Source organism: Aedes albopictus, chromosome 1 (genome assembly GCF_035046485.1).
Source record: "Aedes albopictus strain Foshan chromosome 1, AalbF5, whole genome shotgun sequence".
In the NCBI taxonomy this organism is placed as follows: domain Eukaryota; kingdom Metazoa; phylum Arthropoda; class Insecta; order Diptera; family Culicidae; genus Aedes; species Aedes albopictus.
Genome location: NC_085136.1, coordinates 207,639,731 through 207,664,587, shown reverse-complemented (window position 1 = coordinate 207,664,587; position 24,857 = coordinate 207,639,731). Strand labels below are relative to the sequence as shown.

The 24,857-nt window shown below is 39.7% G+C and overlaps 1 protein-coding gene across 4 annotated transcripts in view; it reads left to right on the top strand.

The window, feature by feature from the left end:
* Positions 1–4,946, top strand: part of LOC109415558 (protein distal antenna) — a 106,730-nt gene extending 101,784 nt beyond the window's left edge. For 3 of the 4 annotated variants that reach the window (XM_062846169.1, XM_062846170.1, XM_029867037.2), the window contains exon 3: positions 1,334–4,946. In XM_062846169.1, coding sequence (XP_062702153.1) covers positions 1,360–3,459 — 2,100 coding nt within the window. In that variant the 5' untranslated portion in view covers positions 1,334–1,359 and the 3' untranslated portion in view covers positions 3,460–4,946. The remainder of the gene's footprint in view (positions 1–1,333) is intronic. The other variant, XM_029867038.2, reaches the window with a different exon arrangement.
* The last annotated feature ends 19,911 nt before the right edge of the window (positions 4,947–24,857 follow it).

Sequence of the window (24,857 nt, the reverse complement as noted above, 5' to 3'; positions counted from 1 at the left end):
CGACGGTGGCGGCTGCCTGCAACCCTCGCAGAACGCCGAGGGTGGTATCAAAGATGCCAGTCCGGTCCGGTCGTGAGGGTGAGGGAGCTGAAGCTTAGGCTTCAACCGCTGCGCTGACCAGACCAGCATGTGCAGGTCATCTTCCCTCGCTGCTGCAGTGTGTCTATTGAACCTTCGAAGAAAAATACCTAATCACAGCGAAGAAGCAATAAATTTTTGCCTACACCAATACACAACCAATACAACCAGCAGCAGAAAGTGTCCTTTTCTCGGACTCTATATGGAGAATTATGAAACTAAGAGGTAGGAAAAAAAGCAAGCAACGGAAATGTCCACTACAATCCGAGAAGCACCCATACAGGGCGAGCATTTTATGTGCAAATTGTAAACAACGCTCCGAGCTGGTCAAGAAACGAGCTCACCACCACCCAGCACCAACACATTCGCCAGACAGAACTGAGCGCTACACTAAACATAACAAGAATTTTTATGAATGAAACCGACTCAGCGGTACGAGCCCGAGACTTCGGTTCGGTTCATTTTACGTTCGGATAGCCGGAGAGCGAACAGCCCGCAGCTCTCTCGCACCCAGCTTCTCTCCCAGAGCGACTGGAAGTATGTTTGCGAAAAAGCACATGTTTTGGTGCACACTTTTACGCAGAGTTGTTTCTTTTTTTCGTATGCGCAGAAAGTGCATCGCTGTGCTTTCCCCCCATGCAGAAGAATGAGGAATTCGTTGGAAAGAGTGAGACGTCTGGTGAGGGCCACCATCGCGCGAACAAGCGAGACGACTACCTGTAAAAGCTCCTTTTTGCGCGATGGGCGGTAACTCAGCTCTCTTTCTTGCGGCGGGGTTCAGGTTGCAAGATTTTTGTTTCTTTCTTGAAAATGGGGAAAAGAAAGAAAATCGAGATCTATATGTGCATCAACCAACGCCAACGCATCCGCCACCGGCAAGACGCATACACTTGCATAATCGCATGTCCGTGGGTGCATGCTGCACTTTTGCACAGGTCATCTTTTTCTCACTCTTCTCCACTGAAGGTGCGGGGTAACATTTTTGCCGGCTTTGGATCCCACAGATACGCGCGTCAACTCACGCGCGGCATAGGTAGAGAATCCAGAAGGAGGGATCAAGTCGCTGCACTCAACTGTGGGTAAATGATTTATGGAGGTAGCAGCCTCTCACTGCGCCTCTGGATAGTTGGTGGGCATTCCGGGACCGACGCACTTTTACCCCAATTTACATAGCAGTAGTTGAAGCCGAGCGTACGCACGCGGCATAAGAACCCGGTCGCTAACTGGTCACTTTGTCTTTTCCTTCCATTTTCAGACTCACGCACGACGACGCACTTCAAGATGATGATGGCAACGAAAGGAAAACGCCCCTTGCGGCATCTCACGGCAACGGATAAGATCGATGCCATCCAGCGGATTCACGACGGTGAGTCCAAGGCATCGGTTGCCCGGGATATTGGCGTTCCGGAGTCGACCTTGCGAGGATGGTGCAAAAATGAGGAGAAGTTGCGGTACATGTCTCGACAGTCTGCGGAGAATGCCGAAAAGCTCACTAACGAGGCCACGGCAGCTGCTCTGACGGCTGTGGCCGCAGCAGAGCTCTTCAACGGACCTCCGGAGAAGCGACTGAAACTGGAACAGGGGTTGTTTGGAAATGGGAAGCTGAAGTACGACGACAGCTTCTACAAAAGTCCACGAGGGCCGATGAATGGACTAGATCTCAGTGGAGGTGATAAGGGATTGGGAGTTTCCGGAGGTGATATCATTATGAACGGACTGCACGGAGCGGATTTCAGTTCGTTTGCTAAGACTGCTGCAGAGATATCCGCTTTGAGCAAATCCAAAGAAATGAACCTGAAAGGTTACGGTGCCGATCTTAGCAAACACGGAGATCCAAAGCAAGCAGATCTCTCGATGGCTGCCATCAGTCCGCTGACCAGCCTGAGTCATCTCTCGGGGATGTCCGGATTAGCACAGAGCCCGCTGGCATTGAGTTTCAACGAAATCGCCACAAATCTCAATCTCTTTGCTCAGCTCAACAACAATCACAACTTGGCCACAATGTCCAATCTAGGAGGACTCACTGCAGCCCAATCGCTGCGTAATGCCCGTCCCAAAGCCAATACTAGTCAGAGTCCCCGCACATCGAACCTATCAGAAGTGAACGGCGATAAGACTCCATCGCTGACGGTTCGTAACTTGGCCAAACTGCAGCAGAAAACTTCCGGTGATCTCAGTAACGGTATGATGCATGGTATTAATCTATCCGACAAATATAAACAACAACAACCATCTGCTGCTCCTCTAGGTCGAGACTCGAACGCACCGGTCGACGAAGCTCTATGGTATTGGCTGAAATCGCAACAAGCTATGCTCGGACTGAACAACCTCTATTCATCGATGCCCCGTCCTTCGAGTCCTCAGCAGAGTTCATCCCCACCGCAACAGCATCAGCAGGTTCAGCATCACCCGTCGACGCAAACTCCTACGCCGCCAATTGTTTCGACTCCACAGCCAACGCCACCATCTTCCGCTCCGTCCTTGACTCCCGAGGACACCAAGAACTCTTCATGGTTCTGGCAGTGGTACAAAACCTTCGGAGCGTCCCTCATGCCCGGAGACAAGTCCAACAACAACACAATCAACGCCAATGCCAACTCCAAGCAGGCTGCTTACGAGAACATTCTTTACTCTCAGCTCACCAAAGGCCAAAATTCCGATTCGCTCAACAACAATGCTCAACCCATTAACCTAAACATCAACAGCTCAAACGGCCCGGAAAATCTCAAATCCGAACCGGAAGACCTCTCCAATCACAATCACTCGTCATCGAATGTCGCCGCCACCGTCGCTCCCGCTGACGACCTCCAGCGCTTCAATCCTAGTCCTTCGACATCCGCCAAGTCAGAACTGAAGCAGGAAGACGACGAAGAACAACCTGGACCTGTCGACGACGAAACTCCAGCGGAACCCAAGTGCAACGGCAAGGTAAAGGACGTGCTGGACAACTTCCTCTACCAGAACCAGAACAGCAACGATCGTGATAGCCCAGCCAATCTATCCATCCGATCTACCACCTCTCCACGACGTCGTTCGATCAGCCCCGCTGTAAGTAACCATCCCGTGAACAGCCCCGAGCCGGAAACCGGAGACCTGGCCGTAACGACGAACGGCATCACCACGGAGGACGACCACAAGAGCGACATCTCCGAGGACTCCAATCACATGCTGGTAGCGGACATCAAAAGCTCGGCGGAGGCCGTCGAACATGGTGAAAAGTTCCTCAAGTGGCTGGAAGCATGCAGCGATCCGAACGTGACAGCAATGCAGGTCATGCAGTTCAAGTATCTGCTCAACAGCATCAAGCTGAGTGCCGAGCGGCAACAGCAGACTGCCGTCAGTAGTGGCGAAGAACGCACGCGAGTCCGACGGCGGAAGTAGGTTCCCTTCCCTCGCCCCTTCCAAGATTAGTGTAAATAATGCTCCCCCACTAAAATCCAGTCTAAATCAAAAGTTAAAATGCAAAGAAACACAGAACTCGATATCATTAGTCCTACTCTCACTTGGTCGCCAACTGAGATCTCTTTCATCAGGCACCCATTCCAAAATGAGTGACGTCAAAGTTAAGTCGACCGAAGAAATCTAGCAGTAGCGCAAATCCCTAACGAAATAAGTAGTTAAATTTTTCTCAATTTTTTATGAAGTCTATTATTTTTGTTTACTATCATTATTTTATACAAATACTATAAAAACGATCGAGGAATCGAAGAGAAAAGTCATTATCAGACAGCGCTTTTTCCAGTTGTCGTTGGCGAATCGCGGAGGTCCCCATCTCAGGGCCCATCCGAAAAAGATATTTATCACTATGACTGTGTAAATAATACTCATTGTTTATCTAGAGAAAAAGAAGTTGATATCGCTAAAAACACTTTTGACTAGGTAAGAACACAACATGCCAAATGTACAAGTTATCAAGAAAATTAATCTATGATAGTCCGTATATCGCTATTACATTAACGGAAAAATGAACCTATAAATGTAAGCATCTTTGGAAACATAATATCCAAAAGCTAGACTCGAAGAAATAAAAACTAATAGAGTAACAGAAACAGAAAAAAGTGGTCTCGTGTCCAAGATCTCGTATTTACTTTCGAAACAAAACAAAAAAGGAAACAAAAACATATTCTGCTCAAAAACTCAGTCCAAAGAGAGAAAGAAAGAGTAACTAAACGCAGGAAGCTTTTCGGTCACACATTTCGATTTTTAAGGGCATGAAAAAAAAACAAAAACAATACATTCCTCTCGATATCGTTCGGGAAAACAAAATCGAAGGCCATTACTATCGTAATTCATCTCATGTTAGAGTTAAGTGGGGTGTGACTTTTGAAAAGTTACACACCGGTGAGAAAGCAAGCACTGCTACACAATTCGGCCACGCAAACCAGTCAGGAAATCCTCAATTTCGGCTGAAACGAAACAAAAACCTGTGGGACAAATTCTCAATGTGATTACAAAACAAACCTGTATTCCTAGAATGGTGCAAATGCGCCCCGTGCGAAATATAAAACAAACCAATTAAAAAATAAAAAGCGGAAAACGGTGTCAAAATTTTCTCAAAAAGTCGTTTATGTAGAAAGAATCGGCATAACACTGAGGTTTGGGTGCGTGCGTGCGTGCGGTGAGCTCACATGTTGCAAACAAGTCTCAAAGTATGAATTATTAAATAAATTATAAAAATGAAAGTGAATAAAATGTTAAATATAAACAAGAAAAGAGGAAAGATGCAGAAAAATAAACGACGAATGGATACTAACTAATTGGTAACTATAATGGACAATTATTGAACCACACACACAGATGACACAAAACGCTAGAGATTAAAATGGAAAAATAAATTATCAAATGATTTCTCAATATCAAAAATATAAACCAAAAGCGTGTTCGCTGTCCGGTAGAACAGAAAAGAAATAGCCTCTTCCAAGTTGTTCCGAAACCTTGCTAGGTGTCATAAATCAGCGTTTCTCAAACTATATGTCGCGGGCTGATCTTTGGCGGGTAGCGAAGATAAGCTCTTTTCGAATTATACAAATGAGTTGAATCATTTCTGGATTTTAGGATCGTGTGTCGAAGTGAAGAAGTCTGTTGAAACCACTGTCTGTGTTCTTACATTTGAGTCTGGAAGAGGCATCTGCGAAAGGACCCATATAGCCACAGTTGTGGTGAAGGCGTGGGTATTCAGTATAACCATGTGACGGTTTCTATTTCCGATCGGTCCTAAAACTTTTCGTAAAGGTAATTCCCTTAGTTTTCTCGGGCAAAATGGTCAGACAGTTGTCAGCCGTCGCTCGATCAGTACGGTCGCTTTTTTGCTGAAGAGCAAATTCTGTGTTCTCAAACACTGTTGTTAATTTAATTAACAATGGCCACCGTACGTAAGAATACACTGGTGGTCGACTTCAGTGTGCTTCCCGTAAAACCAAATGCAGCCGATATCGAAAAGTTTCTGAGAAACAATTTGGAGATTGAGATGGCATCCATCAAAAACCTCCAATGCCACACCATTCGGAACTGCACTTTTATCGAAATGCGCGATATAGTAGCAGCTGAACGCGTTGCTTCCATGCATCACCTGAAGCATTCAATGGCAGCCGGAGGGAAAAATTTCAATATCCCTGTCTATGTGGAGGACGCAGCAACAAACGTACGGATACACGATCTTCCGCCAGGTATGTCGAATGAAGTCGTCGCTGAGCATATGAAAGCCTATGGAAAAATTAAATCTGTTGCACGCGAGCTATGGAAGAAGTTCTTCCCCGGCATCCCGAACGGCGTCCGTGTAGTTCGAATTGAACTAGATAAACACATACCGTCGTTCATTCGAATTCAAGGCCAGCTCACTGCTGTATCATACAAGTCGCAGATACCCACTTGCCGCAAGTGCGGTCGAACTGCACACCCCAAACAAAAGTGTTCTGCAGCAGCAGCCCAACAGAAAAAACGTGAAGAAGAAACTATGGAGCTCCCGAACGTCGCATCAGTACAGCAGAAACAAGAAGCAACCAACAGTATACACAGTGTGGCTGATAACCCAGAGCCGGACGTAACCATCGATATAAGCACAGAACAAGTAGCAGAGCGCAGCAACAAACGACAACAACGATCGAACAGTCATCCAGTGAGCTCGTGTGAATTCAATCCACCGCCGCAGAAAAAATCAACCGTAGAAGCAAGGGACCCAGCCGATGATGATGATGAAATGGAAACAACCGTGTGCGTGGATAGCGATTCTGATTCGGGACCCGATCCAGACCGAGGCGATGTCGATGGATGGATACTTAAGTTCAAAAAGCGCAGTAAACGTACGGCGAAATTTATTGCAAAATTGAAATGAAATGTATTTGTTTTACACCTGACACGAATGCACTTCGGTGTAAAGTGTCATTAATTGAATAAAAAAAAAAAAAAAAAAAATGGTCAGTGGCAGAGGAAGCCTTCAATTAATAACTGTGGAAGTGCTCAAGCTGCGAAGCAGGCTTAGTCCCATTTGGGACGATATATCAAAAATAAGAAAATGAGGCTTCTGCAAGTTAAATAAGGGATTATTTATAGATCACGTAGACTTTTTGGTAGAAAAGGGGGGTTACGTTACATAGCCAAGCCTTAAAAGTTTATAAAATGCAAAACATGCAGTTGGACAAGCGGTTTAACAAGTGTTTAAAAGCGTGTGGTGAAGATACTCTATGCCCAAGAAAGTCAAGAAAGTTTCCATTACGAAAAATTTCTGTACCGACCGGGATTCAAACCCGTCACCATGGTCACGCTGAATGCCCGTGCACTTACCGCTTCGGCTGTCTGAACCGAATCCTTGTAAGCAGGGTTGTTAATAGTCATCGGAGCTGAAGCATAATCACTGACGACAACGGGTAATAAAAAGTTTGCGTCACTAAGTCAGCAGCTCTCAAATATTTTTCTTCTAACACCGTCAGTCAGTTTGCTGTTCGCAACGAAAAAGTTTTGCCGTTTCTCTACAAACTTAATTTTCTGCCCCGGGTCTTTCCAAACTTTCAATAAAAACACAGATTTTTTTTTTTGCTTTTGTGAAGTTGAAGCATTGATTGATTTAAGTTATAATTATATATTTTTTCCATCACAAGCAGTTTTATTCAACGTACTGCACTAGTACATTATGTAGAAATGTTAACACTCGAGCAATCGCGTCTTCAGCTAATCTCAGCGACACCATACACACGCTGTGTGTTGCAAACGAGCTTTTTTCATTGTGTGTTATACTCAGTCACGACGCGACCGCTCCCAGGTTAATAACCAAATACAAAGATGTTGGGGCCTTCAGCTAGCCTTGTGGATAAGGATTATGATCGCTCATTCGGATACGGCGTGTTTGATTCCCGTTTCGGTCGGGAATTTTTCATGAATAGGAAGCAGTCAGTGAAGTACTAGATTGAAAGTAGTGAGCTGGGTTTTTGTATGGTGAGATGATCAATTCTCCATTTCTGCAATGAAATGGAGCAAACAGCGTGGGTTATATAATTTCTTGTCTAATTTGACGCGGTTTGAGCAAAAGTTTGGGTAAGTGTGTTGTTGTATTATTTATTTCTTGCAACATCAGCAACACAGTGACCCAAAGTTTTGCTCAAACAACGTCAAATTAGACAAGAAATCATATAACCCACGCTGTTTGCACCATTTCATTGCAGAAATGGAGAATTCAGTAACAAATTTTGAAAACGACGTATAGTCAATGGTGTAGCATTGATTATACGTCGTTTTCAAAATTTGTTACTGAATTGATCATCTCACCATACAAAAATCCAGCTCACTACTTTCAATCTAGTACTTCACTGATTGCGTCCTATTCCCTGGATATATAGTGTATTATTGCACTTGCCTCACAATATACAAATGCATGCAATGGCAGGCGAAGGAAGCCCTTGTGGATTAGCACCAAATAGGTGTCGGAGTCGGAGGGTACTTCATTGACCTCCGCTGCCTTTCCTATGCGTTAAACATAACTTCGGGTGTATTGTGCTGAATAGAGCATCAGATTTACTATACAGCGCACTGCTGATGAAGGCTAGGTTATTGTCTGTGAGATATGTGCGAGTGATCAAATCGTGAAACTTGGTGCCGCAGAAGATAAGCCAAGTATAGTAAGACTAGAAATATACTGTGCGAAAGTTAGCTAAAACTAGTAATCCTATATTATAGAGATGTGCGGATGCGGACATTGTGAGCTAATCCAGCAGAGAGAACTGTCAAAGTTTGAGCCAAATGAACATGTTTATCGTTTGTGGGAAAGCGTTGTTTGAACGGTATTGCAATAGACAATAAACATATTACAAATGTTTATTTTTATTATCGAGAATTTGATGGCATATGTAAATTTAGTAAGAAAATAATATTTAATTAATTCTGCTTTCAAGAGCTTATGCTCATAAAGAAACTTTTGTCGCTGCTCTTCTCGAAAAAACTTTTATTGCTGCTGCTTGATTCACTTCTGCCGATTTGGTTCGTGCTATTCTTTGCAATGCATTTCATATTTCTTCGATTGCGCTGTTATCTTTTTCAAAATTTGGGAAACAAAGTTTAAATATAATTAGCAAACGTAAACAAAACAACTTGCACAACAAAGTCACGCACAAAGTTTGAACATCTAGCTTTGTGGCAAGTGCTGGAAGCCGTTGTAACCAAAACTAACAGCGTTGCCGAATCGATATATGTAACTTCCGCTCATCTCTATGTAGAGGATTTCTAGCTAAAACCACTGGTGAGCAAAAAGTTAATAAAGTGCTCGTTTATAAATTTAATCAAAATTTTTTTCTAGTCTTCAAAAGTTTGCGAGGAACAAAAAATAGCGTGAAAACACTAGAGGTCACATTTTACCGATGAAAAGTGAGTTCAGTGAATACTGTTGAAGATTTTTTCTGAAACTAATTGTCGTATTTTACTGAATCAGGTTGGCTTACAGCCCAAAAAAAGTATTACGAAATAACTAAAAGTTAGCCGCCCATGGTTTTAAGCCAGTTAGGCTACCAACAAGTAACATAATGACAATGAGCCAGGTTAGATAGTAGAAGTTAGGCCATTGTGAACAAAACGTGCATGTTAGGGCATACGACGTAGGAGAATAAACTACGTAATGAAGTTTATATCTCTGTTACGAATTTCGTCATTCGCTGGGCTGATCAGTGGAAGATTTAGCTTTTCATCAAATTTAGCTCCGAATCTCGTTTTGGGTTTTGCCGTTGAGTTTGGTAGTTCTTACCTGACCTGCCCTGAGACGACTAGCCGGGTACAGTAACTAAACACGACCTTTCGCAGTCCGTTTTCACCGGGCTGGCGCTTAAGGCGGAACTGGAAGCATTTCCTCACTTTTTAGTTTTTTATTTTTTATTAAATAAGGAAGCAAATTTTTTAAAACCGGTTTTCATACACATGTAGAGTATGGATCAAGGTATCTTCTGTGGTGAAAAATCTTTTTCGTTTTTGCAGAAATCATTTTTGAACAAAATTTCACAAAAAATGGTTTCCGCAAAAATGAAAAATATTTTCCACCACAAAAAAATTCAGAAGATACATGTGTACGAAAACCGATTTTGAAAATATTTCTTCGTTATTTAATAAAAAATCAAAAACCAAAAAAAAAAATGAGGAAATGCTTCCAGTTTCGCCTTAAGCGGAAGGTTATTCGAAAGAGTAGATTGCTGATGAACTATTTGCGGTCATAGTCTGAACAAAAGGCCGTAAAACCATTATGGTTTAGTGATTTTTTCCCACTGTTTTGTGCTATCCCCGCCGTGCAATCTGCGAACTGTTACTAATTACGTAACGTTCCAAAAAGGATTATTGATTGTTTTGTCTTTATTTAAGAGACTTTCAGCCCTTGGCTGGTTCGTCTCTTAACATCTTCCTAAAAGAAGTTTGTAAGGAAGTCCCTGGGGGAATCCCTGAAAAATTACTGATGGTATTCCTCCAGGAATTTCCTGGAGGAATTTCTGAAGAAGGAGAGGATTTCCAGGAAGAATCCTTAGATGAACTTCTAGAGGATTACCTGGAGGAATCTTCGGAGGATTTCCTGGAGGAATCCCTGAAAAATTCCTGAGTTTATTCCTGGAGAATTTTACTGGAAGAATTTCTGAAAAAATCCCCAGAAGATTTTCTGGAAAAATACCTGGAGAAATTGTTGACATAATTTCAGAAGGATGTCCAGGAGCAATTCCTGGATCAATTCCTAGAGAAATTGCTGGAGGAATTCCTGAAGAAATTCTTGGGGTAATTCCTGGAGAATTTCCTGGAATAGTTCTTGGAGATATTCCTGGATAAAATCCTGGAGGAATACCTGGAGGGATTGCTGGAAGTTTTCCTTTGGGAATTGCTGGCGGAATCCTTGAAGGAATTCCAGGAGGAATCTCTGTAGGAATTCCTTCAACAGTTTCTGGATGAATGTCTGGGGGAATCTCTAGAGGAGCTCTGGGAGAAATTTCTGGAAAAATCCCCTGGGAAATTCCTGGAGGGATTTCTAGAGAAATCTCTGGATGAATTCCTGGAGAAATCCTCGAACGAATTTCTGAAGAAATCCCTGGAAAAATCACTCAAAAAGTTCCTGGTGGAGTTTTTAGCGCAATTCCTGGAGGAATGCCTGTAGCAATTCCTGGGAATACTGGAAGATTTCTTGGTGAAATTTCTGGAAAAAAAAATCCAGAAGGCATTCCTAGAAAAAATCCTGGAATGATTTCTGAAGGAACTCCTGAAGAATTTCCTGGAGTAATTCCTAGAGGAATTCCTGAAGAAATTCGTGGATGAATCTCTTAGGAAATTCGTATAGGAATATCAGAAACAATTACTGAAGCAATCACAGATGGAGTTCTTGAACAAATTCGGAAGGAATCCTTAGAAGAGTTTATGAAGAAACTCCAGAAGGAATCCCGGAAGCAATTTCAAGAGGAATTACTAAGGGAATCCCTAAGGAGTTCCTGGAGGAAGTACTGAATCAATTCCTGGAAAAGTTCCTTTAAAAAAACAAGGAGGAATTGCTGGAGGAACCCTAAAAAGGGTTTGTGGTGGATATTTTAAAATAAGTTGCTCCAGAGATAATCACAGAAGCAAGTCCTAAGTTAAGCCCTGCAGAAATTCTTGGAAGAATCCCTGGAGGATATCCTAGAAAAATGCCCGTAGAGATTAATGGAGAAATCTCTAGAAATACTCCTGGAGGAATCTCTAGAAGAATTCCTGGAGGAATTTCTGGATAAATCTCTATACGCATTTCTGAATTAATCCTTGGATGAATTTTAAGGGAATCACTGCAACAAGTCCCAGAGGATTCCTTGGAATAATTCTTAGAGGAACCTCTTAAGAAATTCATGGAGGAATCCCAGTAAAATTTCTGAAGAAATTGCAGATGGAATCCTTGGAGAAATCCTGATGGAATTCTAAGAATAGTTCGTGGAAGAACTCCTTGAGGAATCCCTGAAGCAGTTCCTGAAGAAACCCCAGGAGCAATCCTGGAAGCAATTCCTAGAGGCATTCCATAGGGAATTCCTAAACAGGAAGCATTGGATTAATTTTTGGAGGAGTTCCTGAAAGAATTCCAAGAAGAACTCCAGATGGAATTCCAAAAAGTGTTCCTGGAGGAACCCTTGGAGGATTGCTTAAAATAATTCTTGGAGTTGTTTTTGAAAGAAACACAGAAGATATTCCCGGAGGAAAGCTTTCTTAACAAATTCCTGGAAGAATTTCTGTAGGAAAAATAATAAGGCATCCATGTATGCAATAATTTTCGGACGAATGATTGTTGGAATCTTTGGATGGACTCCCAAAAGAATGTTTTGTACAATGATTTAAGGAACTCCTGGAAATTCCTGGAGGAATCATCTCAAAAAGCACTGGAACAATCACTGGAGGTACTTCTAAAGATATCCTAGGAGAAATTCCCGAAGGAATGCCTGGTGAAACCCATAGAGGAATTCTTGTAAAACTCTCTGGAGCAATCCATGCTAGAATCACTAAAGAAAGCTATGGAAAATTCTTGAAGGAATTCATCGATGTATCCTTGCAGAAGTATCTGTAAAAAAATCTGAAGGAATCGTGGGAGGAATTCTTGAAGCATTTCTTGGAACAAACCCTAAAAAAAAAACTATCTGAATATTGCAAGATATCCATGGAAAAATTCACGAAAGAGAAACTCCTGGACATGTCCCTTGAGGAATTTCTGAAAGAATCCCTGGAGAAGTTCCTGAATAAATGCCCAAAGGAATTTCTGGAGATGTCCTTAAACGAGTTTGTAAATAAATCCCAGGTATTATTCTCTTCGCATTACGTTTGTATGAATTGAATACATGTGAAAATTCGTGTAGCAGTAGCACATAACTGCACTCTATAGCAGCATATACCTAATTCTACAAAGTTTTTCCCTACCGGAAACTGGGCCATGTATTCCATAAATAAAAATCACAAAATTTAACCATTCAACCAAGCTTGTTATTTGGTTAAATTCTATGATAAGATTGAAGTGGATTTCTTGGAGAAATCCAGCTTTTTATGCTCGCCTGCCATAAAATTTGGATCACCCCTCTTTGACAATTCTTGCCGACACTATACTGCCGTGAATCGCAAGTCAGTTTCATCTGCAAAAAGTAGGCATTGAAAAAATGGACTCCGAAGTTTTCAAATACGATTTCTATGTGAAACTTAAAAAATCGCCAATAAATAAAAACTTCTGCGGACATCAAACTTTCATACATTGTTTCAAACGTGGAAACGTAACAGTGAAAAATATAAAGTGGCTGAAACAGTGTTAAGTTTTGTCCTGGAGGGTATACAATTTCGTAATGGAACTGGCTTGCGATTACATTTCATTATGGGACAATCTGACATGGTGTTTTTTTTTTAATTTTACTGAACAAACTATATATACGCAGCTGAAAGATCATCCCAAGAAAGATCGAAAACGGTTATTAACTCATTTTTGTCCAAAATGCAGATGGGACTGACTTGCGATTCACGGCAGTATAATCATAGACTATATTGCGCATTTCCCACCCCACTGGACCCCTTTCGCAGTTAGTATAAGTGCGGGATCGTGAATAAAACTGCGATTTTGCATCGAATCGTGTCGGTGTCTTCTGCGCACTTATGCATTACAAAGTACTGAATAAGTGCGCAGAAGACACCGAAACGATTCGATGCAAAATCGCAGTTTTATTCACGATCCCGCACTTATACTAACTGCGAAAGAGGTCCAGTTGGGTGGGAACTGCGCAATAATATAATAGACTTGTTGGTATAATTCTTATTATGGTTCGGTCAAAGTAAGCTGAGTGTTTTTATTTTGTTGATTCTGAAACGTCAACAATTTTCACGTAAGTCTAACAATGAGAAATTCGTTTTACGTTCTGAAATTAATTCTATATTCTCCTTTCTAGGTGTTGATATCCTAGGTTGATAGAAGCTCAATTTTGTTGGATTCGAAGTGCCCTAAAGTATTTCTACCCGCAGACAAAGTGGGAGTCAAATCTCGGAGCAATACTACACTGCGTGTGTTAAAGTTTAGGAATTCTTTCACTTTAGAATATTACCCGGAATGTGGCTTTTGCAATCTAAGCTGAGTTGTTGCTCGAGTTATGGTCGTGTTTTTGCAATAAAAGTAATACCAATACCAATGTGTGCGTTGAATTCTGAAACAAAAGTTATAATAAAGCTAAGGAGTGACTCTGGTCATATTGAAATGGATAGTTTGCTAGGAATTCAGAAAGAGGGAGGAAGAGGGCGATTGTAAGGAAAATCTATTAAAAAGAAGAACGTCCTAGATCAGAATTTAGGATTCATACAAGGCAAATTGAAGGACGAAATCTGGTGGAGTTAATAACTCGGCAAGAATACCGGAAGAGTTTTGATAATTTTCAGAAAACATTATGTAATTCTGTGCATTTCATGAAAAGTTCGAGTAAAACTTTTTAGAAAAAATACTTAGGAACTACCCCAACATTCTCTCAAATTTCCCCACAAAATTTCGGCTGGGATTCCACCTGAAGCTTATTCATAAAGATTTGTTCAAAATTTATTAGAGTTCGTCAGAATCCCTTATCTTTCCTAAAAGTTCATAGTCTGCGAAAGGTTTTGGATACGATGGCCAAACATTATCTAATTTCCTGGAATATTCCAGTCTTGAGTTTCAAGCGTCGAACCGATGCGGGATGTTGCTCGACCAGAGTACCTTATATCACGGTCCAAGCACTAAGTTTTGTAGTGACAATGCAAGTTAGTACTGCGACTTATAATCGGACGTAGCTCTTCCCAATAACGTCTGGTAGTTTTTCGTTCCTAAAATTAAAATATCATTATAATCAAATATGCAGTGAATAGTAATGAATAATATCTAATGTGAAAAAACCATGAACAGCACAACAAATGCAGTGAAAATTTTTGACATTCAAATCAACAATCGCAAATAGTGCCTACTAAGATCAAACTATAAACCCCGTCATTTTATAGCCAGCGTAAAAAGCTGGATACTTAGCGAAATTTCCTGTGATTCTCAAAAAAAAAAGATTTGATAATTGTGGATAAAAACCTCAATTATTAGAATATTTTGAAATTTTTTTTTTCTGGAACTCTTTGCATTATTTATAATCTTTGAGTCGGCCCGAATTTTAAAAAAATGTGGTGGATGGAGAGCATATATAATACTGATACTAATAATTTAAATTAAATCAGTAATAATAATAATTTTAATAGTGAATTCCTAAATCCAAAAAAAAAAATCAAATATGGCATCACTGACAAGAACTTTAGGTTTCGTTCGTGTCCTGAATCGCGCTCTGAGAGCGAAGCATTGGAATGCGTAGAATCAGTGTGGTCATATTTTCATATCTATTTTCACCCTCCATAAAAAAAAGTCTTGACCGTTGGTTCGCAAGAGCCACAAAGATTATGCATGTTATGATGGAACCACGGGGTTGATCACTCCAATAATATTTGGAAATTTTAAATATATTTATGCAAATTCCATAAATATGCATGCTATAAAATTTCTTTCACTGAACTGAAATTATTATCGTAATCGCAGCAATCGTGGGTGTCATGTTGTTGATTGTACGTGTCTGTCATTTTCGGAAGCCATGATTTTTAAAAATCAGGTGAATTTGGAATGATTCTTCCTAATCTCTCTTCAACTGCAGGATAATAGGCAATTATCGCGGATTGCTACCAGCATTTTTTTTACCTGTATGTACAATGTACACGACGTCAACGTTGCTATCAAATGCTACATGGAATGGGATTTGAAGTAGCCAAGAGGTCAAAATCGCAATTTCTAGTATGAAATCCCCAAAACTTCTGAATCCCTAAAGATATGAAGCCACAGACGAATTTATCTTCGTTTGTGATGAAGCTGCCGTTTCGATAACTAAAATATCAGCATATCGATAGTCAGGTTTATTCTGCGCGGCGTGTGAGGTGAGACGAGTCGAATGAGGTGACAAAAGTCGACTCGATCCCATTTGATTTGCATTGGTCGTCTCACGTCACGTGAGACGAAACAGACCGTCTCACCTCACACGCCGCGCAGAATAAGCCTGAGTATTGAATTGGATGTGTGTTGCTTGTCTAATAAACAGGCTTATTCTGCGCGGCGTGTGAGGTGAGACGGACGGTTTCGTTTCACGTGACGTGAGACGACTAATGTAAATCAAATGGGGCGAGTCGACTTTTGTCACCTCATTCGACTCGTCTCACCTCACACGCCGCGCAGAATAAGCCTGAAAATGAAAGATTATTGATCTGTGCAGTTATCGTAAGTGCGAGATCGCACAGTTTTGAGTTTTGCATCAAATCGTGTCAGTGTTTTCCATCCAAAGACTCAGGATATGCTTGTGAAACAGAAAATACCGCTACGATGTAAATTAGAATATGTAACTGCATCATATTAACTGCGGAAACAGTTCATGAACCACGTAGACCGAATTTTGGTCTTTTCAAACACCCGTAATTTTATTCGTATATACATTAGTATAAGGCGTAGACTGTAGCTAGACCCCTTCCCCTACCCCATTTTTTTTTTATTTATTTTTATTCGTGAATTTTGACTAATGCCAAGACCAAGGCCAAGACTAATGCTTATTCTTCACACACCTAAAGCCTACGTAGTTTATAAAAGGGTAAATGAGCAATTATTAATTTTATTTGCAAAATAAAATGAAGTGACGAGTAAAATACTCCTTTAATTTGAACAGTAATAAATCTCAGTCAAATCCAACTTCCTCTGGAAAAATCCCTTTTTTTTAGCTGATCAAGCAAATCCATCGCAGATTATTACTCTTCAACCCACTTGAAGTTGCATAAGTCCTCAGGTACATCTGGGAACATGCCAGGATCTGACCAGAATAATCAATTATCCAACGGTTTGACCAGTCCATAATATTTTCAGTGTCCACATTCCAACCGCCGGTGACTCAAGATCCGCAATTTAACTGGAAAAGCTCCATCATGGAATTGGGCAGTCTTGGGCTACAAAAAAACAGATCAACTTTTGTAATTTTAAAACTATTTATGAAGAAAACAAAATAATAATCAATATGTTTCCTATTTGGTACAGTAATCCCTGCTGAAATCTGATAGTTTTTTTTCCTTGACAGTGAAATAAACAATTCAACCAACAACGAAGATTGCTGCGATCTGAATTTCAGTTCATAAATTTTTATAGCACCAGCTGTTGCCATAAATTGATAATAGTTATTTATGTGATGAGTTGCAAAAAGTTGATTTTTTCAGCACGAGTCGTACATTTATCCGACGAGGCTTGCCGAGTTGGATAAATACGAAGAGTGCTGAAAAAGTCGAGTTTTGCAACGAGTTCCATACAAAATTTTATGCAATGATTTTTTTCATAATGCAACTCATTTGAGTTGCATAATGTTCATAATGCTACTCAAATGAGTTGCATTATGAACATTATGTAACTATTTTTCATTATGCAACTCATTTCAGTTGCATTATGAACCGGTACGGAAAAGTTGGCCATTATGATACTGAAATGAGTAGTATAAAATAAGAATTATGACACTGAATTGCATAAATATATTTATGCTTGTTCATATCAATATTAAATGTTATTAATGGAGTGAGCACCCCCGTGGATGGAACTCTGTATAAAGCTCTATAAATTCATGCAAATATGTATAAGTGTGTAAATACAGTCGAACCTCCATGAGTCGATGTTCCTTGACTCGATATCGACTCATGGAGGTAAATTTTTCCATACTGAAAAAAAATTTCTGGGTTACTATGATGGTCCCTTCAAAAAGCTTCCCAAAGGATTTTTGTTCCACTACTCGATATTTCCTTGAGTCGATGGTCCCTTCAATATCGACTCATGGAGGTTTTACTGTAATCCGGAAATCTTCATTTTTAGATTTCTAAATGATTATCAGTACAAAGATGTGTACAATTACAGAGCAATCTGCATGTATAGCACCACTGCATTGAATAGAGCCCAACCAAACTGCGAGATCGATTGGAAAAGAGCAATGAGAGAATACGAGCGAGAGCAAGAGTGTTCGAGTACATCGTCGGGTTTGTGGTTCTCACCAAGAGACTCGTTCGGGATTCCGTTAACGATAGTTGTAGCACACGGACGTGTGAAATTTTTGCGCGACAAAAAAAGATGGCGGACAAGCGTCCGGAAAACCTTTCCGCGGACAAGCGTCCCGCGGATAACCGTTCCGACAATGGCGTGCTTGAAGGCGCTCCCAGTCGGTAAGTATAATAGGGCACTGCATGGAATCCTCTCCATCTCTTTCACTCTTACAGAAATCTTGTAAACAACAAGGCCAAGAAACGTCAAAATCCCATACAAATTCAAAACAGTGAGGTGCCCTATATGATTTTCTTCAGGAGAATCGTGAAGGTTGATACTAATTATGTAAAGGCGGCAGAATGTGGTAAAAAAACACTGTTGGCTGAAACTTGATACAAAAAAAAATTATGGCACAAGAAAACGGAAAGAATCAAAAGATTGAGATCGTAAAAATGGCGGAGAAAGAAAAGCGAAAAAAAAAAATCATTTTGCCAAAAACAAAAAGAGCGGAAGGTCTCATGGCAGAAAAAATAGTAATAAAATACCAAAAAAATAAAGGAGTGGGAGGACTCCAGGTATTACGCAATAAATATAAAGGCCAAAAACAAAAGGAGCGTCGGTTCTCATGGCAAATAAATTAAAATGCGTGATAAGCCCTTTCAAATCATCAAAAAAAAATCAAACAAAAGCTTGCTCAGAAAATGTATCTAAAAAAAAATACATATGTGCATATTTCTCTATAATCAATTGCAGGAAAACGAAAAAAAAAAGCTTCGAAATCTGAAACAACGGTGAAAAAAACTTCAAAGTTAACCGTGGCGGTTAAAGAGCTCGCTGCGTCGGAAGCTAGAGCTGAGCTGATGCGCACTGAGCTTGAAAATGTTTTAATTCTGGCTTGATTTCGAAGTTGCGGATCCGGAATCCCCTTAATCCATCAGCTCAGACTCCGAAAGAAGAAGTGGTGTTGCAAGTATTTGTTTTTCAAGGCAATACTGATTGAAGGATTCTCCAAAGTTCAACGTTCTTGACTCCAATTTCTTTTATAATTCCAACGAACTTGTTGTCACGAAAAATACTTCCCTCATGGTTACGAAAAACTCTTGGAAATTCATTTCTAACAAATTAGGATGTGACGTGGACCAAATCGTTGCGTTTCCGGTAAGGCGAACTTCATTCATCCTTGATCTTAAAGCAATTTGTCTTGCTACGTTTTGGAAATGTTCGATCCTAGCAATCGCAGCAACCATTGACTGCGGTGCATAAGAAAATTATTTCATTCTAAGGGTGCCGTTATAGTTACGCGTGAGAGTGAGAGTGCGCGTGTGCGAAGCCGCAAAAAAGAATATCAACAACAGCAAATCCACGAAAATCCTTTGGACGCGCACTCCCACTCTCACTTTGAAGCGGTACTATGTCGGCGCCGTAAGTGTATCTGTCAACCAGAATAAACGTATTGTAATTAGCACTACATTTTGAAAGCTTTATTTCTGAAAGTTTCCGGAAGTATCTGGAAGAAATACTTCAGCTGGCGACGAGGAAAGTTTTGGATTTTCAAGAGCTCCAGAATTGAACCCGGAAGAAGGATGGCATCGAACGAAGAACTCCAAGCAGCGATTCTGCAGATGGCCCGGCTACTCCAGCGGTTGGCCGTTTCTCAAGCAACCAACCCCGAGCAGGTACTGGAGTCACTGTCGACGAACATCAGCGAGTTCAGTTTCGATCCGGAACACGGCACCACTTTTGAAAAATGGTTTGCCCGTTACGCGGATCTGTTCGAGAGCGACGCGCGAAGTTTGAATTGAAGAATACACTTCTTTTCAGTTTAGAGGTTATTTAGTCAGTGTTTTACAATGTTCAACAAACCAAACTTTAAGTCATTATCTACTTAGATAACACTCATTCATTACTACATACACATAAGTTTGCTCTTGAGACAGACTAATAGTTATTTTTTTACGTTGTGTGATTGTTTTGAACGCTACATATTAAATGTTTATTTTCAAACTCCCTGGCTTAGTTCCAATCAACTAAAAATAATTTTTCAAAAGATGTCTAGGGCAAAGAAAATACCAGAACAAGATGCAGCTCGGTTTTCTACTAAACCCCTGGAAAGAATAGCTAAAAATATTATTTAACCAATGCCAACACTTAAAATGGATGTGAATAATAAGCTATAGGTCAAATTCATGAATAAAAAAAAAACAAAATTTATTAAAAAAAAATTCAGCAAGCGATGGAAACGCATGGTGCTTTTTTATTACTAGTAGGAACGAAAGCTACATACTATTACGAATGGCGGTGGGTTACCCTTTCCATTCGTTCAGCGAACAAGCTCCGCATGTAGGCAACGTGCGCCGACATCAACGCAGTGAGTGCCATCATGGCGCTTCACGCCCACGGAAAGAAAACAGCTAGTCGTCTCGTTCTTACTCAAGCAGAATGCAACCGAAAGCTTTCAAGGAGACTTCAACACTGGTGCATCTTCAGCAACGAACCCTTTTGAGCGAATTAATGTATTGACGTAATGTTGCATCATGTGTCATTTGTATTTATTTGGACGTTGGTGGGGCACAGTGAATACATTGCATTATCATTGATAAAAAGGGGAAGTTATTCTATTTTCGACACCTTTGTTCTATTTGTCAAGGGGTGTTTTCTAGAACTAGTAAAACTCAAAGTTGACTTCAAAACTTTCCTTATTAAACTGAATTATACTACCGAGTTTCTGGCAATTTGGTCGACAAAACCTCACATGACGAAATCTATCAAAAATACTCATAGCAAATTATTCAAATTAAGTTACTATATTTTTACTTATTATATTTAATCAGTAATTTTAGACAATGGAACAAAATATGTATTTGTAATAGAATAAATGGCCAGGAATCAATGATCAATAAGTTACTTAGCTGTTTTGTGGCGGAGGGAGTAAAAATAGTCAGAGGTCCCTGCCAAATGATTCGCCAACCCATTCGCAGAAACAGCGCAGTGTCCAGGGGTCCACAAAAAGGTACTTCCAAATGAGACTTGTTGGTTGATGATTTTTTTTAACAGTTTTCAAACAGTATTTGAGCAATCTGAAACATTAAGTAAATGTGTAGTAATCGAAGAAAGGCTTTTGTGGATAGTAAAGTGAGCGTGGGAAGATGATGACTCTTGGCCGTGATTGCGATCTTAGTCCAGTTCGGTTATGTTGTGTGTGGTATAGCATGTCAGCCAAAAATCGGGAGTTCATGCGAGTGATTTAATAGAGTGAAAATGCGTCCCAGAGAGATTAGGGTAAAAAATATAATTTGGACATGTATGTAATTTAAACAGGCACGGCGTTGTATGTCTTGTTCCGGAGAGCTTATAAAAGTAGATACTTCTCATTATCGATTGTTGGATCAAGTAGACCCTATTCTGATGACTTACGGTGAAAATACGCTTAACAATTAAGAATTTACTTCAAAATTATCGAAAATGTAAATTATTTCACTAAAACCCCTCAAATGCACAGGTATGCAAGACGACATACACTTCGCAGTCACATACAATATTCGCCTCAAAATCGTTGAATTAATAATTGTAAGAAATTTAAAAGCCTTATTGCAATGAAAAATGTTCAATAAAGAAGCATTAGGCAGCCAATCTCTTAACATTCATCTTGAACGCTTAAAATAGATGGTGTCCAAAATGCATTACAAGTTTTATACTGTAAATATATTTTGGTCATCTGACGAACTACATGGAGATGCTGTACAATTGCATACTTGGAGGCGTATTCTGTGGGTCTGGCGATATTTTCTCTATTTTAACTAAAACAGTAATAGTTATCAAAATAGATGCCTGTTAAGCGGAGAAACTTGATTATTCGTAAGAAAATATTTGTTAATTAATGCTACTTCCATGATTTAGCAGTATTCATGGCTAAACATTGAGATAATTGCCCTGTCCAAATTATATATACCTGAGGGTGTCCAAAACATATATTCGGTGTCCAAAAAGCAATTCTAACAGGCGATTGGAAATTGTGATTTTCTCAGCTTAAAATGATTTCGCTAAGGTTTTTGTCACCAGGAACGCAAAGTACAGTCATATTATAAGCGTATTAGTAACTTTGCGAAATAATCAATTACTTTCTAAGGAAGCTAGGGGATGATTTTTCCAACGTTGTCTTCAGCCTGTCCAAAATACATGAATTACCCTATCCGGTGAGTTTGTTCCTTGTTGCTTGTTTGTTGTTTTCTTTCGGTATGTGGACTCTATTTTCATTATTTCACTAACTCAATTTGTGTGTATGTATTTTTTAAACATTTTTGATCAAATTTGTATGGTTCGTCACCATGGGTATCGACTTGGTTTTTGTTGTCAATGTCGAAAGTTGCATCTTGAAAACTATCTCTTCCACTTTGTTCTATCATGTATCTGTTTGTGTATATTTCTTATACTCATCTTTCGTGTATTTACTCTTCAAGCATTGCAAAGTTCGCCACTTCAAGTATCGGCGCAAATTCTCGCTATTCTCATTTTTTCAATAAAAAATGTTCCTATATTATTGTACAGTCCGCCACTGAAAGGTACTAGTCACAGTATTTTGTTTTTCAATATGTTTCAGTATTGTTTTCCTTAATAAGTACGTTTAGTCACAATTGATGTTGGCACACAATTTTGTCTATCCATATCCATATCCGTATCCATAGTAACAAAAGCAAGTAATATTGTATATTGGTTCACCAGTCCTCTTTATTGCGAGGTGAAGCAAGACATCTTTGGTTTCATAAGACTTTCTCTAAGTTCATATTAGGAATTTTCAAGGTCTCACCATTCCTCCAAACTGTGAGGTGGAAAAATTCTGTGAATATATGTTTTGTGTATGCTCACGGTTACATAGAGCGCAACGCTTACCAAAGTTAATCCAGATTTATGTGACTATCAATCCCTCTCAACTAACAAAAACCCCTTCCCGTGACAACTGTGGAGGGTCCAGTAGTAGATACAACCTCTAGTAGCAACGGTTGTCAAACTAACATTCCTTCCCTTCCCCGGTAGATCGTAAGGACGTGGCCGGCGCCGTTATTGATCTATTATAGTTTGAGTTCTCAGAACGTGTACATTGAAGAAGGTGTGTTAATCCCAAGCCCCATCGATTGGCTCTCTGTGCAATTCCGCTAACTCTGGTCAATCTCGGAGTAGCAACTACGAAGTGTACGGTCACCAATGCACAATGATCCACAAACCAGATTTACGAGGAAAGATGCATGCAGCGCCTTCAAATATTTTTTTAGACAAATATGGACTTCTACAAAGTTGTTCCTAATAATAAGGCCCTCTTTCCAATATTCATGAAAATTTGGGGTGGTTCATATTTTCTAAGAAATTGGAAACCAAACTTTTTTATTTGCAAGAATAGCTTTATACATTCTTCGGAAAAATTGGAGATCTATCAATTTTTAACAAGTTTGCTTTAGACAGTATTTTTGTAGCTTCAAAATTAATCGATCTAGAGATATTTTTCTGAATTAGCTTAGGGTGATTAAAAAAAACGGTTTTCTGGCTTTAACTTTTTCAGTTTCAATTTCTCATCAAAATCGCCCAAGAAACACTTGTAGAAAATTCGAATACGCGTCGTTTCGTGCGCTGAGACGATCGTTATCTCTTTTGGTTCAAAAGTTATGAACGTTTTTCTTCAAAACTCACAGTTTATTCAAAAGGCGATATTACGGATTGGGGCAAAGATAAAAAATATCTTTTTCCAGCATTCAAAAGAAGAAATGTTGTTATAAAACATATCAAAAAATTATAGAGGTGTTATTTTTGTAACTCAAGAAAAAAAATAGTAGAAAAGTGCCTATTTTTTCCAGAAAATCGTCAATATCTTTTGAACGGAATGACGTTACAACATTCTCAGCGCACGAAAATGTGCGTTTTTGAAAGCTCTAAAAGTGGTTCTTTGACGACTTTGATGAAAAATTTGAAATGAAAAAGATAATGCGAAAAAACTGTTTTGTCTATATTTTGAGCATTTTCCCATAGTTTTCATAGGGTGACGCTAGAACAAATCGTTTTATCACTCTAACTTTTTTGTTTCAATTTTCTCATCAAAGTCATCAAAGAACCACTTTTAGAGCTTCTAAAAACGCACATTTTTGTGTGCTGAGAATGTTGCAACGTCATTCCGTTCAAAAGATATTGAATGGATATTGATATGGAAAAAATAGGCACTTTTCTACTATTTTTTCTTGAGTTACAAAAATAACACCTCTCTAATTTTTTGATATGTTTTATAACAACATTTCTTCTTTTGAATGCTGGAAAAAGATATTTTTTTATCTTTGCCCCAACCCGTAATATCGCCATTCGAATAAACTATGATTTTTGAAGAAAAACGCTTTTAACTTTTGAACCAAAAGAGATAACAATCGTCTCAGCGCACGAAACGACGCATCTTCAAATGCTCTACAAGTGTTTCTTAGACAACTTTGATAAGAATTTGAAACTGAAAAAAATAGAGCCAGAAAACCGGTTTTTCTTGAATCACCCTAAGCAATTCAGAAAAACATCTCTAGATCGGTCAATTTTGAAGCTACAAAACAAACTGTCTTCAGCAAACTTGGTCAAAATTGATAGATCTACAACTTGTCCAAAGAATGTATATAGCTATTCTTGCAAATAAAAAATTTTGATTTCCAATTTCTAAGAAAATATGGACCACCCTAATTTTCATATACATGGGAAAGAGGGCCTCATTATTAGGAACAACTTTGTAGAAGATCATAATTGTCTAAAAAAAAACATTTGAAGGCGCTGAATGCATCTTTCCTCGTAAATCTGGGTCGTGGACCACTGTGCAATGCTCATGCTCATGCTCAGTAATCAAAGAAAGGCTTTTGTGGGGGGCCTATAATTTGGGGGCCTGGGGCCCGACGTGTGACGTTTCGTGGCCTTGTTATTTACGATTCGGACTTACAAAAATTTTGCTGGCTTTTCATGGGTGGTTTGATTTTGAAATGTGTGGTATCGTAAACCGGGGTCAAATTGATTTATTTTTCAACCACTTAACCTAAGTTACAGCTCTTTTGTCCACTGGAACACTGCGTGAGCGAATTCAATTGGTAGCTGCATTTACACTTTGTACAGCGCCCAAATGTATTCTATTCTAATTCTACTATATAGAACTTGTTGTCTTTGCGCTGCTGTCAATTTTCTACCCTGTCCATGGTAGAATGATGAGCGCGAGGATGTTGTTGTGTGGCTCTTGTTCCTTTTA